The 16,470-nt window shown below is 41.1% G+C and overlaps 1 protein-coding gene across 1 annotated transcript; it reads left to right on the top strand.

Moving 5' to 3' along the window:
* Positions 1 to 3,993: 3,993 nt before the first annotated feature.
* LOC149835496 (heptahelical transmembrane protein 4-like) lies at positions 3,994 to 15,838 on the top strand. Its single transcript, XM_090009600.1, has 3 exons — positions 3,994 to 4,262; positions 4,485 to 4,800; positions 14,932 to 15,838. Exons 1-3 carry the CDS (start codon positions 3,994 to 3,996, stop codon positions 15,583 to 15,585), a joined length of 1,239 nt encoding a protein of 412 aa, XP_089865726.1. The 3' UTR covers positions 15,586 to 15,838.
* Positions 15,839 to 16,470: the final 632 nt, after the last annotated feature.

Genomic DNA, 16,470 nt, shown 5'->3' with positions numbered 1-16,470 from the left:
TTTTAGAGCGAATCTCAATGCAATTCGGATCATGATCCAGTCCAAACACATTAATTGGATCTTGGATCCAATGCTAATGTGATCAGAAAATGCAAATCCCCAAATCCATTTCATAAAAATTTTAGAAACTCTTTTGAATTGGCGCCAACCCCTCTTTTTATATTTTTATTCTTTAGTGAGTAGTGTTTTGAAAATAAGTAAAAAATAGGTAGTTAATGTGTAAATTAGTTTTAACCTAGTTTAGTACTATAAATAGAAAGTGTAGGGGAGCGTGAAAGGGGTCCCTTTCATGCCATCTTCTCTTCTTCTTCTTTGCCTCTTTTCTAAGAATTTCACTTAGCCCTTTTTTTTACTCTTTTTTCTATTCTTCTTTATCTTTTTCTTCTTCTTTTCTTTTTCTTTTTTTTCAGCAAGGGAGATCTATTTGGGATCCAATTTATAAGAGATCTGGACATATCCAACTAGTTGAAGGACATTCTTCTTCACCCCCATTCCTCGAATTCATTGGATCTTGCGATTGAATGAGTTCTCTTTACCCCTCTCTTTGATTCACACATGGAAATGAGTGAATTGGTGTAATTTCAAAATTTCCTTTTCTTCTTTAGTTTGTTTTGATCATTCTGAAAATTTTAATTTTTACAATTCCATCATTTGCTGTAGCATTAAAGTTAGATCAAATTATATTCAAGAAACTAATCGGTCCTATTGAATTGCCTCTCACTCAATTCAATGGACTGATCGGCCCTCTTGAAGTAGATAGTTGTTTTCTTTTTAAATTTCAACATAGTTTTGCTTCTTAGTTGTAATTAGATCAAATTAGATTAGATCCAATCAATGAATCTATATCTAATCTGAGTTTTCATTCTTGTTCTTTCTTTTTATTGAAAAACATAAAAAAAAGAAGAAGAGAAGTGATCTATGTTTAATTGATTTCAATTCAATTATAACTTTAGATCAATCATTCTCATAACATAGATTTCAATTGCTACATGTTAATTGTTGTTTCTTTGATTTAATTCTATAATTAGATTAATTAAATATTAGTTTAGTGCTGGAGTTTTAGATTAATTCACTCCTTGATCCAATCTAATAGATCAAAGAGGAAAAAATCAATAACTCTTAGTTTCTGTTTTGATTTCAATTTTTGTCAGATTTTTTTCCTATAAAAATAGAGATTTTAGAATCTAAATTATGATCCATAAATTAGATCTGATTCATATTTGAGTGTACTTGCTCTCTAAAAAAAATTAGTAGAATTGGACTCCATTTAATTCTCCGTTTTAAGCTTTTTCCAGCCATATATTTCGGCAACTTTGTTTTCTGCAATTTTTATTTCTTGCATTTTTTCTGTTTTTGTTTTTGATATATCTGGAGCTTACAAACTCCAAATCCAAATTCGTAAAATGTATTAGATTCTTGAATAAATCTAATTTCTACTATGAAATTTTTGATAATTTCCAACATGTTTTACTATACTAAATTTGTTAAATACCGAAAGCTGTTAGAAATTTTGACAACAATTTCTAGAGTTTCGAAGTTGTTGTTTATTTGTTAATAAATTGAGTTTTACGTTGAATTTTATAATTCTGTAAATTGAATTCTCTTCATTTTCATGTTGAGAACATATTTAAATTTTTTTAGAATGATTTGAATTAAATTGATACCTAATTTGGTCAAATTACAGAAACCTATTCTGATAGAGAATTCTATAATAATCAATGGTAGAATTATAATTTCACGTATTAATTCAAATTAGTGTAGAATTTCATATTTTTGTGTTTTTGTTGAGTGATACCTTTGGAGGAGGGGGTTTGCCGGCAAGAGAGGGTGACTACTGAAGGCCTCTGATGCCAGGAGCAAATCGTGAAATGTGACTCGACGAAGGCGTCTATGTCGAGAAGGTGCACAGTGGTAAGGGGTTCTTCGAGCATAAGGGGGTGGCCCGTTAAGGCCTTCGGTGCTGCAGGTGGCTGGTGTGTGTGTTTAGAAGTGCACTCTTAGGGGTGCATAATGGTGTGGTTCTGCAGACATGAGGGCATGACCAGTTAAGGCCTTTGGTGCTACAGGTGTCCTGTGTGAGGTGCCTCAGATGTGCATAGGGAGTAACCTTACGAGAGGGGCGTGTGTATGCATGACCAAATAGTATGAGAATTCAGAAAATGCTTACAATAGCTCAGCAAGCACCAACATATGTGTAGGGTGTGCTTATCACATCCAATGCTGCAAATTTGATTAACCTGATACCAATGGTCCTTCCAGAGGTGAAGAGGGATTGAAAGAGAGCCTCTCGTTGGAAAGTGCCTAAGCTCACCGAGCGTGTGCCTAAACCACGAATGTCATCGTTCAAGTATCATTAATGGCCGTGATATAGCCAAATGTTCTTAAGAAATACCAAGCTATTCCGGATGGTTTGACAAGGATGCCTAAACTGAAATGGAGAGCAAGCTCAATCCACTTGAAAATGAAGTCCTACTTGAGAACACACATGTCTACAAGAGACCAACCTTGTCGATTTGAGAACTACAAGCCCTTTGAGATCTATATTGTCACTTAGAAATATACATGAGCTACATTCCAAAATTAGCCCTTTTGGGTTTGTATAACATCCAAGAGAGGTGGTATGTGAAATATACGGTGCTTAGTGCACACTTGGTATTCATGATTACATTTTCTAAAACCAAATGATACATTGGTTTCTTGTAAACCTCTTCTAGATTTAGTGATTATCACTTGGATGAGAGTGTGGGATGGCAGTGGGGCTGGGCGGGAGACAAGGTCTCCACCCCCGCCCTGTCTCAAGATTAGAACCTCCATCCCCGTTTCATGTCATCCATCCCCGGTTCAAACGGGGATGAGGCGGTGCGGTGCGGGGCTATTGCGGGGAAAAGTGGTGGGGACGGGGCGGGGCGGGGATCATGGCAGGGACCGGGGGGGGGAGGGAGTGTATGTTCATCCCCGCCTCCATCCCCGAACGAGATGGATTTTAAGTCCCCGCCTCCATCCCCTTCATCCCCGGTCCAAACGGGGCGGGGCCCAGCTTTCCCCCGGTCCACTGCCATCTCTAGATGAGACTGTCATAGGTATAATTTTTTTTTGCAAACCTGTGATGCCCCTGTCTGCCAAAGGCTCGGTCCGGGATAGAGACATCCTCCTTCTCAAATCAAGATTTGATGTGGGCCCACTAAGATTCCAAGAGGTAGGCTTGTGGGTCCACCAAGGTCGATCCTGTGGGGCCCAATAAAAGGGCGAGTTTGTGAGCTTGTGGGGCCCACCAAGATTTTTGAGGTGTCCAAAATTTGCCGGGGCTTCTCTGGTGCGAGTGTATGCTCTTTTAACCATTACGCGCATCCAGCTGAGGGATGAGTTACACCATTTTGAAGCTTCTTGCGCGCAAATGGCATCCTCGGGTGTGGCTGGCAATGGCGGACGAATCAAGGACGAGCCAGTGCCTAGGTCTCTCACCCCGAGAGTGGTTTCCTCGTCTTCATTAAAAGAGTAGTTTTTTTTTCAGAAAAACATTTTTTTTATTAATTCTAAAATAAGGTTTTATTATTTATTTTTACATATTTTATTAAAAATTGGTGTCTTAAACTTCGTTTTCAAGGTCGTACGTTACTATTTACGAAGGGCTTAAATTTGAACGCCAACTTTCACTCCTGTCCGAGAGTCCGACTCCAACCAACGTCTCTCTCTCTCTCTACAACTGAATCTTCGCGTCATCTATTCCTGCCATGCCTTCTTTTGGGTTTTCATCGTTTAATTACAAATTTACAGCACAACAAAATTATATGTAGTATTTCGTCTTGTCCTCATCAATTCTCTCGCATTTTGATCCTGCCTTCGTTTTTTCTCCTGCTTTACGCTATTGTCCATCTTCCTTCCTACTCTATAAAATTCGGGGGTGTCTATTTCGTCCCCCCCCCCCCCCCCCCCCTTCATCGTTTGAACGATTTCTTGGGTCCAATTTGGGGATCTTCGTGTCCCCAGGAAACGATGAGTGGGGATTGTGACTCCTGCGGCATCACCCCCGAGCAGAACCATTCTTTGATCGAGGATCTCAAGAGCTGCCCAAAGGGGAATGGTGGTTCCAAGGGGAAGAGGTTATGGAAGAAGGTGAAGTATCAGTTGGTGGAATACCATTCTTTGCCTGCCTATCTGAGAGACAACGAGTTCATCATCGGCCACTATCGTTCGGAATGGCCGCTCAAACAGATATTCGTTAGCATCTTCACCATTCACAACGAGACCCTCAACGTCTGGACGTAAGAAAATCGAACATCCAAGTTGGAAAAAAACAGAAAAAACTATGTTTTTTTTCTTTGTAGTTTTAGTGGGTTTGAGGTTTTAACTCTTTTTTCTGATAATGGTCGTCGTTCTTACGGTTGCTTCTTTGTTTCTTGGGGTTTGGTGGGTTTGAGGTTTTAACTCTTTTTTCTGATGATGGTCGTCGTTCTTACGGTTACTTCTTTGTTTCTGGGGGTTAGGCATTTGGTGGGGTTCTTCCTTTTCCTCTGCTTGACGGTTTACACTGCGATGAAGGTGCCGGAGGCGGTGGATCTTCACCATTTGCCCGAAGTGTTGACGAGGGCTCGTCTTCAGCGGGTGCATTCAGAGTTGAGGACGTGCTTGCCTTCGATGCCGCACATGTCGGATCTGCAGAGGCTGAGTAGCGAGCTGAAGACGGCTTTGCCGTCCATGGAAGTGCTCCATTCCTTGCCCGGGTGGCACGTCTTCGAGCTCCTTGCCAATTGCTTGCCTCAGAGCTTGTCCAGCTCCAACCACACCGATGTTTGCGTTCTGGTAATTAGCAATTTATCGTTTTTTTGCTGGTTTTGATTTGTGGATCGCTCTTCTTGATTCGATTATCTTTCTGATCCTTCTTTTCTCTTTTAAAAGATTCGGTTTCTTTCCTAATGAGAAGAAATCTTGTGGTGTTCTCTTCCTTTTTATTGTGGTTATTGCTAGAACATTTTCAATTCGGTTTTGTTGCATAGAATTGTCATCTTTAACTTTTAGCCCTTTTATTATTGATGTTCATTTTGTTTTCTTTTCCCTCCTTGTTCCTTGTGGAGTTTGTTCTTTTGGATTATGCAAAGCAAATTTGGTTCTGACAGGAACTTTTCTTAGCATTTTGATTATAGTTTCTGTAGTCTGTTTGGTCCTTGTTTCCAGTAACTTTAGAGGAGTTTGTTCTTTGTGTTGAAGTTTAACAGTGCATGTGAAGTAATTGTATCATTTCTTGTAACACCCCGATCTGGGACCTCAGGATACACCCCGATCTGGGACCTCAGGATTCCGAGTTCAGTTGATATTACTTCCTAGAGGGAAGAGTGCAAAGCTTACACAGAGAAAAACGTGCCTGAAAAAAAACTTTTTATTTTATTCTCATAAATCAACTTTTTCCTTATAATTGTTCATCATTCATAATAAAATAAAACAAATACATTTTATTCAATGACAAGGAAAGTAAAAGATACAAATACTCTGCTGAAGAAGAAGAAGTTGCTCATAAGTGAATGATCTAATGCCTGGAACCTACAGTTGTAATTAAACAAAAATGGGGTGAGTCTACAACCCAATAAGAAATAATCATAAGTAAATAAACAACAATTTACAACTGTAGTGGGCTCTAAGCCCCTAGTCTTATTTTAATTCTCGATACACTATACATGTTTGTATATTTTAATTTCCTCCATTATCATTCTCAAATACTCTCTTTCACACAACTATTTCTAGTCTGGCTATACCGGTAATAGCCATCTATGGGCGTAGCAACCCTGTAGAACACCTCAATTCTACATGTTGGCCAAACAATGAACCATCCACTCCCAGTGGTCCCCAGACCACCAGGCACTGCAATGAACCACCACGGGGACCCCACCGGTAGCTAGCCGGGAGGTCAAGCTCTCAATCTCGGCATGGTTCATGCTACATCCTAAACATGATGGTTATCAACCATCCATGATCCTCCAGAGTCCCAAACCAGTGTGAGTGAAATCCTAAGTCATAACTAAGTTCACACATTAAACAATATTTTTAAATTCACAGTTCACTCGTTCCCTCACGAGTGGTGTTATGACTAATCACAACAATCTCATTATTAATCTCAAGATGACGTTAGGACTCACACCGCTCTCTCTTAGCACGCAATGATGTAGTGTCTCTACATCATTAAATCACCGACGGCCCACTCTCCATGGTCGCTGCACTCTGGCCGCGAACCAGCTAGCCCTTGCCACAGGTCGCCACTTCCGGGATTTAAGGGGTACTGCATGCTGAACTCTAAAATATCCATTCATACCACATGAATGGACTAATTGAGACTCTAATCCAAACTTAATCTCATCACAATGCATGATATTAATGATCAATTAGACATGCAATCATAAACACATTCGCCTTCTATCATGCATGACATATTAAAACTAACATGCATATCACAATAAACATGTATTTAAATTAACTCATAATGTCAAGCATGTAATTTATGCATGTCATGGTCTCACTCAAATCTATCATGCTACTCACAGAACATCTATAACACTACGATAACAAGCAACGTGAAACAGGTTTATTCACATCTAAAGTTACTTATAACATCCCTTACCTCAAGTGCGAACACTGTACTTCCACCGAAGGTGATTCTCAAGATGCTCTAACAGTAGGATCTGGTCATTAAAGCAATATATTTGAATTAATTCACAAAACCTCTTACTAAAATTACCAAAATACCCTTCCCGAATCTTATCCAAGAAACCACCGTTTCTGTATTTCTAGTTTGACTGAATTTCATAGACTATTGGATTCCCCTCTTCAATACGAATCCAACGCACCAAACCTCACTCGATTCCGAGTTCGGAGTGCGAAGATATGTCAATTTTACTGAAATGGATCTCACGGATCCAAATGGATCTCTTGGTACATTTCGGATTTCGGGCCACTTCGAGACTATTTTCTGATCCAATTCTGATTTGGATCCAAACCCTGTCTGTTTGGATTCAGATCCTTTTCATAACTGGATCCAAAACTACTTGACTGGATCCAGAAAGTCTGATTGGGTCTGAACCGGATCCATTCTATTCTGACTGGATCCAGACTAGTCTGACTGGATCCAGGACAGATTGACTGGATCTGGACCTGCTTGACTGGATCCTGGAAAGTATAATTGGATCTAGATCTGCATGATTGGATCCAGGGTAATCTAACTGGGTCCAGATTCGAGACCGATCCAGTCAGATCTGGACCCGGTTAATCTGGATCTGAGACAGGTCCAGATTCTACTGGGTCCGAACTGAAACCCAGATCCATACCCAAATGGTTCGGTTTTGACCTTGGTTCAATCGGGTCTGAACCGTTTCGACCTGAACCAGAATAACCAACCCGGTTGGCTTGAACCGGTTCAAGCCGAACCGGTTTGGCTTGAACAGGTTCGACCTGAACCGGTTTGGCTTGAACCGGTTCGACCTGAACCGGTTCGACCTGAACCGGTTCGACCTGAACCGGTTCAGCTTGAACCGGTTCGATCCAAACCGGTTCACCCAACTCACAGGACCCGGTTCGGTCTGGGTGCGACCCGGACCGACCCGGTTCGGTCTGGGTCGCACCCAGGCCGAACCAGATTTTTTTTTTTTCAAAGTACTCGGTCTCGGCGCGACCCAGACCAAAGGGCTCGGTCTGGGTCGCACCCAGACCGACCCGGTTCGGTCCGACCCGAACCGAACCGGTCCCCCCAAATAAAAAAAAGGGCGGAAGGGGTTGTGCCCCTTCCGAATATTGATGCAGAGGGTCGGCCCCTGCCGACCCTCTCTCTCCACCCACCTATTTGGGCCGGCCTCCGGGGCCGGCCAAAGGCGTCGGCCGGCCGTCGGAATCGGCCGCCATAGGGCCGGCCGACCCCTCCCTCTTTCTCTGACTGTTTTTTTTTCTTTAACAGCAACTCGCCGACAGCAATGGCTGTCGGCCCCCCCTGAGTTCGGATCAAAAGAGGAGAACAAGGAAGAAGATGGGGGAAGGTGGACTCACCTTGTTGCCGTCGCCGTCGCCGCCGCCGTCTCAGGTAAGAGCCCCTCCCTCTCTCTTGCTCCCTTTCACTCTCTGTCTCTCCCTCTGCCGCTTGATGCAATGCGGTAGAGGGAGGCTGCGTGAGGGTTTTTATAACCCTCACGCAGGGTGAGGTTAACCCTCACCCCCGCGGATTTCCCTCCATTTTTTTTTATTTTGATAATTATCCTTCCGGCGACTCTGCCGGAGGGGTTTTTACAATTCTACCCCCTTAAAAGAATATTCGTCCCGAATCTTTACCTGGAAACAAATGTGGAAATTGCTCACAGATATCGGATTCACGCTCCCAAGTAGCCTCCTTTTTGTTGTGATGACTCCACTTAACCAAAACCAGAGATAACTCCTTGTGTCTGAGCTTTTGCACTTTCGTGTCCAGGATTTCGATGGGCTTTTCTCTCATACTCAAATCATCTTGTAAATCTAATACAGTCTCGACTGTATCCAATATGTGAGAGGCATCTGGCACGTACTTCCGCAACATGGAAACATGGAACACGTTGTGAATTCGAGATAATGAAGGTGGTAGAGCTAACCGGTATGCTGCCTGACCAACCCTCGTAAGTATCTCAAATGGTCCAATATATCTGGGGTTCAACTTTCCTCTTCGACCAAAACACATTACTCCCTTAAATGACGATATTTTTAAAAACACGTGATCACCTTGCTCAAATTCCAACTCACGACGTCTTTTATCCGCATAACTCTTATGTCGACTTTGCGCTGTGAGAAGACGCTCTCGAATGAATCTCACTTGGTCTGTCATTTGCTGAACCATCTCTGACCCTAACAAACTCTTTTCTCCGACTTCATCCCAACACAAGGGAGTTCGACATCGTCGACCATACAATGCCTCAAATGGAGTCATGCCTATACTTGCTTGAAAGTTGTTGTTGTAGGCAAACTCCATTAATGGCAAAATATCATTCCACGAGTCGCTATACTCCAAACTACATGCCCGCAGCATGTCCTCAAGGGTCTGAATGGTTCGCTCTGACTGACCATCTGACTGAGGGTGAAAAGCTGAACAGTTAACATTGTCATAATATCATTCATCATGCATGCAATATATCAAGGATCTGCTTTAAGCCCTTTCCTATTTGCTATAGTGATGGATGAGCTTACGAGATCAATTCAAAAAAATGTGCTATGGTGTATGTTGTTTGCTAATGATATTGTTTTGATTGATGAGTCTAGAGCTGGGGTTAATGCTAAGTTAGAATTATGGAGACAGACATTGGAAGCAAGAGGTTTTAAGTTGAGTAAGAGTAAGACAGAATATATGGAATGTCGGTTTAGTAAGCAACGAAGTAGTGATGGCAGTGTAGTGAAGCTTGGTGAGCAAGAAATACCGGTGAATGATTGTTTCAAATATTTGGGATCTATCATTCAAAAGTATGGAGAAATTGATGGAGATGTAAATCATAGGATAAAGGTTGGGTGGATGAAATGGAAAAGTGCAACTGGAGTGTTGTGCAATCATAGAATGCCATTACAGTTGAAGGGAAAGTTTTATAGGATGACTATTAGGCCCGCTTTGCTATATGGTACGGAATGTTGGGCTGCCAAGAGACATCATATTCAAAAAATGAGTGTAGCTGAGATGCGTATGCTTAGATGGATGTGTGGAAATACAATAAAAGATAAGATTCGGAACGAGGAGATACGTAAGAAGGTAGGCGTTGCACCCATTGAAAATAAGATGAGAGAGAATCGTTTACGGTGGTTTGGACATATTCGACGAAGGCCTAATGATGCTCCAGTTAGAAGGATGGAGAAATGAGAAAATATATTAGTTAAAAAAGGTCGGGGTAGGCCTAGGAAGACTTGGATGGAGATGATAGAAAAGGATATGAATGCTTTGAACCTCACCGAGGACATGGCATTGGATAGAAATGATTGGAGGAGAAGGATTCATGTGGAAGACCCAGAATGATTTTCTTTTTTGGTTTATATCGCCGACCCCAATTGTTTTGGGATGAAGGCGTAGTTGTTGTTGTTGTTGTATGCATGCAATATATCAACCTAAATAAATCAAATAAGTAAAGCAATTACATAAATCAACCTAAATATCAATCAAATAAGTAAAGCAGAAAAGAATTAAATTACATACCAAAAGTATATCCTACAATGTATATGACGATGAAGTAATGGATCTTAATAATTTTCTTCTTCATCATCAAGTGCATCATTAGAAGGAATACTAGACTTAGCTAAATCCATGTTTGTCATGTTGAAATCATGCTATCTCTCGAAGTCACAGTCTTCTAGGTTTACATCCCAAAATTTGGATGTTCCTTGTCTGCGTTAGCGTTACAAACCCAATTTGAAAATGTTAAATACAATACAAGTATATTTAAATGAAAAACTAAGAAATAATCAAATAACTAAGCGAGCAAATTAGTATCTGTATTCATCATTGGTTCGCGAAAGTAATCGAAGATTTGAATGAATATATACTAAATGCTCTGCACGCTTGCTGATGAGTTTGTTTCTCTTCATGTTGTGGATTTGAGAATATGTGCTCCAATTTCTTTCACAACAAGATGAACTAGCATGCTGCGATAGCAATCTTAATGCAAGACGTTAGAGAAGAGGTGTTTTTGATCCAAATGTTGACCACCATGTGATAGGATCTACATTATCCTCCTCTCTCGCGAATAATGTCGGTCCATATAATCTTGAAAGATGAAAATTTTTCAAACTCTTGTGTGACTTAATGTAGAAGATATGCTTCTGGAAAAAGTCTTGCCATACACATATTTCTATGTCTTGATAGCTCTGAGTCTAAATTTGGAGGGACACGACCAATACCACCTGCTTGCCACTTATTTGCATAATATTTTGGATTAAGAGAATGTGCCATGCAATGCAAATAAGTGTTGCTCTTATCCCATCTTCCGACTAAAATTGAATGAACATGGTTAAAAAAATTTGAATCATCCAATGCAGATTTTTTTCTTCATGCTTGAAAACTATAACTTGTACTTTTTCAATCATATTATCCCACATTTCATAAACTCGTGAAGCATGAGCTCATTCTTATCAACTTCTCTTAACATTTCCTAAATAGGTTGCATAAATTGAACGAAGTATACCACTCTGTCCCAAAACTCATCATCAAGATTGAATTTCTTAATTTCTTGAGCCTTAATATCATCATCAGCACGATAGAATGTCCAATTTTCATCAGTCACCATGTTAACCAAAGCATTCTTCACTTTTTTAATCATCTTCACCATCACAATGATGGACGCAAAACGTGTTTCAGCGACCTTCAACAATTTCATGTCAGAATGCCTATTAAATATATCATTAGCACGATGGTGGTTAACAACAAAATTCTTAATGCTTTTGACATTTCTTTCTAAATCTTCAATCCATGAACATAAAGCATATGCTTGTGAATTTTCTTCTTCTTTGGGGTTGCATATGCTCTTTAGGGCCAGATTTAAGCTATGTGCTACACAAGGAGTTCAAAAAATATAAGCGTACTCACTCTCCAAACTCAACGCTGTACTTTTATAAATTGGAGCGTTCTCTGTAATGATTTGTACCACTTTCTAATCACCCACTTCTTTTATGACTTTTATAAACAACCCCTTCAAATACTCTGCATTTTTAGATGTCCCATATGCATCAACTACTTTCAAGAATATTGGGCCACTAAGCGAACAATCAATGAAATTGATCAGTGGACGTCTTTAAATATTTGTCCATCCATTAGAAACAATAGAAACTCCATTTTGCTCCAATGAATATTTTTTAATCTCCAACAACCTCTCCACATTTGCCCCCTCTTCTGCAAAAAGTGTGTTTCGTATTTTTTTTGAGTTTGGAGGCACATATCCACTCAAATTACAATTTGCCAAAGATGTTACTAAATCCTTCCAATAAAGATTTCTAGCTACATTAAATGAGAGTGAAATAAAATAAAAATATCTCTCTACTTTTCTATCCATATCCTTCCTTCCATATGTATTTAATGATGCTTGTATTGTTTATGTACCTCTTATATTGACTTTTTTTTTTCAGCATCTTCTTGGTGGTTTCCAAATGGCACACTAATTGCACAAGAATCACTCATTGTCTTTCTCTTCTCATATTCTTCTTGTATTTTTTTGTATTGTCTTCGCATTGCCTCATCAACTTTTCTGCATCCTGAAATGCCATGTCCTGGTATCTTCAACAAATGAGCCTTCACTCTTGTGTAAGACCCAACAAAATCTCTTTCACAGAGCTTGCATCGAAATCTCTTGTTTCCACCACCTCCTTCTCCAGTTTTTGCAAGCTTATCTACATGTACCCATAGTGGCCCTACATGATCACTTCCACTACAACTATCAACATATGAGGATGAAGATGACGCAAGTCCTTTCCCTTTATCCGTCATTTTTTGTCCTGAAAAAAAAATTATATTAAAATCAATTATGTAGACAATCAAGATTTATAATATCAAGTCCAATGATAAGTTATGGAGCATGATTCAGAGTTTTTGCCCTTACTGGGGGGTTCGGGGGCTCCCTCAGCGCGGGTCCTGCGGCGCGTTCAGTGGGGGGGGGGGGGGGGGGGCGGCCCTGGCAGGGGGGTCGTAGGGGGACAACACCTCCCGAAAGAAATTTTTTCTTGGGAGGGGCATGGCCCCTCCCCTGAAATCAGAGGGAGCAGGGTGAGGGGCTCAGCCCCTCCCTTGCCGAAAACAGGGAGGGGCTCGGCCCCTCCCCTAAAATCAGAGGGAGCAGGGTGGGGGGCGTGGCCCATCCCCTGCTGAAAGCAGGGAGGGGCTCGGGTCCCTCCCTTGAAATCAGAGGGAGCAGGGAGGGGGGTTCGACCCCTCCACTGCCGAAAACAGGGAGGGGCTTGACCCCTCCCCTGAAATCCGAGGGAGCAGGGTGGGGGGCTCGACCCCTCCCCTACCGAAAACAGGGAGGGGCTTGGCCCCTCCCTTGCCGACCCAACAAGGAAGCGAGATGGAGCAGGGAGGGAGGCTCGGCCCCTCCCCTGCCGACCCAATAAGAGAGCGAGAGGGAGCAGGGGGGCTCGGCCCCTCCCCTGCCGACCCAACAAGAGAGCGAGAGGGAGCAGCGGGGCTCGACCCCTCCCATGCCGACCCAACAAGAGAATGAGAGGGAGCAACGACGAGGGAGAGGTGGCGTCGGGCTCCCCTACGAGACATCGGGAGGAGAGGAGGCAAGCGAGAGAGCGGAGCTGCGGTGGAGAGGAGAGGAGAGGATTAGGGCAAAAAAAATTTGCCCTAATCCTCTTTCGCAACCCCTTTTGATCGGGCATCAATTTTTTTTTTTTTACGTTAAAAAATTGGATGAAAATGACCCTAGGTGCGTTGACCGCACCCAGGGTTGTGTTGACCACACCGGGTGCCGCACCCGCACGTGCACCCGCATCGCATCGCGTCGACGCGGGTGCGGCACCTGCTTTGCCGAGTCCTTGTGACTTGGATTATAACTTAGTAGTTTTCTCAGGAACCCCTGCTCTTGCAAGTCCCTGTGAGAAGAGGTATTTCCAAGACCCATTTTAACTAACTCTAAAGAAAAAAATACATATTTTTCCTATCTTCCCAACTAAATTAAATGGCTATTGTGGTTGAGACCGTATTACTATGTGCAGCCTTTCCTTGTATTCTTGTATAATTTTTATCAGGTTTATACTTTATATTGTAAACCCATTTAGACCCTGCAATATTCTTAATTGGTGGTAGGTGAATAATCTCCCAAGTTACTGACTGCGTAAAGTTCAGTTTGATTATTCATGGCCTCAATCTGTCTAGGTTTCACTCTTTGCTCGAGAAAAGTGGCTCCCCCACAATTGTGCCTGGGGCTGGTAAACAAACCAAATAACTGAACAGAGAATGTTCAAGCTTGGCTTATTCTTGTGGTGAGGCAAACCGAGCTCAAGCTCATGGGGAGCCCGAGTTAAACGAGCTGGCTCATTAACAAAAAAGACACATCTTTTAAAATTGAAAATAATAGAAATTGGACTCTGAACCTACTGAGCCAAGCTCAAACTGGTTCATTACAAAGCGGTACATTGTTTCAAAGTTCTATTAAATAGATTTTGAACTCTAAATTTATTGCTTGCAACAAACACTTCAATCATCTAAACTCTATGATATAAAATATATGTAAAATATATTTATTACTACTTAACGAGCTTATAGGAGCCGAGCTGAATACTTGGGGTTCATGTTCGACTTGCTGAGCCTATTTAATGAGTTTGAATGAACTCTTTATGAACCGGGCACGAGATATAAAGAGTTGTCTTTTGGACTTGCCATCTTCATTGTGTGGAACTAGTACTTTAGCACAACAAATCACACAAGAAGCTGGGAGGATTGCCAGCAATAAGGATTTGAAACATGGATCAGAAAAATGCTTGAAATATATTGAGCTCACAGAAATCCATAAGCTTGTCTGTCTGTTTCTTTTCTTTGTAGGAAATAATAAGTATTATTGCTGCTTCATGCTGGACATGAGTAAACTCTTGCTCAATTAAATTTCCTTCCGAGACTCACAGGCAGCCAAATACAAAGTTTCAGTAGAACATAAGTAGGACAATACACCAGTATAATGTTTAAGCACATCTCTCACTGTCTATTCGCTGCTCTGCTGTGTTCAAGGGTTGAATATATTGAATCTTGATAATATCTTAGCTTTTTCAGCATTTAAAAAATAGGTGAATGAATCGATCTTTTGGTTGTAACTAATAACTGAGACTTTTTTTTCCATGGTGTGGTTTAGTTATCCTGCCAATCTGTTATCCATTACATGTAGGGGCTTGCTTTCTCAGAGAAAACATATTGAATTTTGTTTTAGCTGTTTTTTACTGGCCTCTTTCTTTCGTGCATGACCTGTGCAGCATGGCGTAAAAGAAGACCTTGCAAACATGATTGCTCCTCTGCTGATCAGACCCATCACACGATGGCCTTTCTTTGCATTCCTTGGAGGAGCTATGTTCTGTCTACTTGCCAGCAGCACATGCCACCTCCTTTCATGCCACTCGCAACGTCTCTCTTATATCATGCTCAGACTTGACTATGCTGGCATTGCTGCCCTCATCTCCACATCATTCTATCCACCAGTATACTATTCTTTCATGTGCAATCCCTTCTTCTGTAATCTCTACTTGGGCTTCATAACCATTCTTGGTATCGCTTCTGTAATTGTATCACTAATGCCAGTCTTTCAGAGCCCAGAATTCCGGGCCATCAGGGCATGGCTCTTTTTTGGCATGGGCATGTCTGGTGTTGGTCCCATCTTACATAAGGTAGTAATTCATTGGAACCAGCCAGAAGCGATCTACACAACCGGATACGAGATTTTAATGGGTGTTTTCTATGGGCTTGGAGCATTGGTTTATGCGACTAGGATTCCAGAGAGATGGATGCCAGGTAAGTTTGACATTGCTGGACATAGCCATCAATTGTTCCATTTGCTGGTAGTAGCAGGTGCATATACACATTATCGCGCAGGACTAGTTTATCTCAAATGGCGAGATGTCCAAGGGTGTTAGTCATCAATGAAGACGTAATTTATCAGACAGCACCTTCCTGCTTAAATTAGTCACCTACTCTGCTCCATTTAGCTAAGGTAGGTTTCATGTATGTGCACAAGCTGTAGGCCTGCATATCAGGATGGTGGTCGTCAGGATCTATGTTTTGAATAAAGGCAAAACTGTAAAATCTAGTTGTGACTCTGTTGTAGACATGAATGAGGCTGTGGCATCTTTAAAATACTTTCAGAGTTCTTTTGGATTTGACTGCAGAATACTTGACTGTTTGGCATTTCATGCTCATAAAACATCTAAAAAATGAATTTGGTATGGAGGAAATTGTAGGAAACTGGAAAACAAGTAAAGAGTATTTCTATAAGAAATAATCCATAAATGCAAGATGAAGTGACAAAAAAAGTAATTATATTCAAAGAGGCCCTTGTTGACAACAAAAAAATGCAGTCATTGAGTTTTTTTTTCCTTTTTTCTGAGTATATGCTACTTCTATCCTCACAAATAGAACATAAAATAAGTGTATAAATCAAGAGCAGCAACATTAACTTGAGATGCTGAAAATGGTAATCCGAAAAGGAATTAGATTATTTGTTGGCGTTCATAGACAAAATTAGGTTTTCCCTGTGTTTTGTTATTAACAAAGGTTGAAATATCTGACAAAATGATAACGATGAATGTCAATCCAAAGAGTAACAGCATGAAATTGTGAAAATTGTAGTATTTCTCTCGCTTATGGTTTTGGTCGAATTGTAGTAGATAACATAAGCAGAAATATTGTGGTAAAAAGATTAATGATGGATATAGTAGTGATGAAATGACAAAATGGAACATTGAAAGGTCAAGTTATGGCTTTATGAAACAGCAATCTCTCTGGCGGTGGAAAAATGTGCT

This window comes from Nuphar pumila, chromosome 6, assembly GCF_984573655.1.
Source record: "Nuphar pumila chromosome 6, dmNupPumi1.hap1.1, whole genome shotgun sequence".
Taxonomy (NCBI): domain Eukaryota; kingdom Viridiplantae; phylum Streptophyta; class Magnoliopsida; order Nymphaeales; family Nymphaeaceae; genus Nuphar; species Nuphar pumila.
Note: the sequence above shows the minus strand (reverse complement) of the source record. Positions and strands in the feature narration are given on the sequence as shown.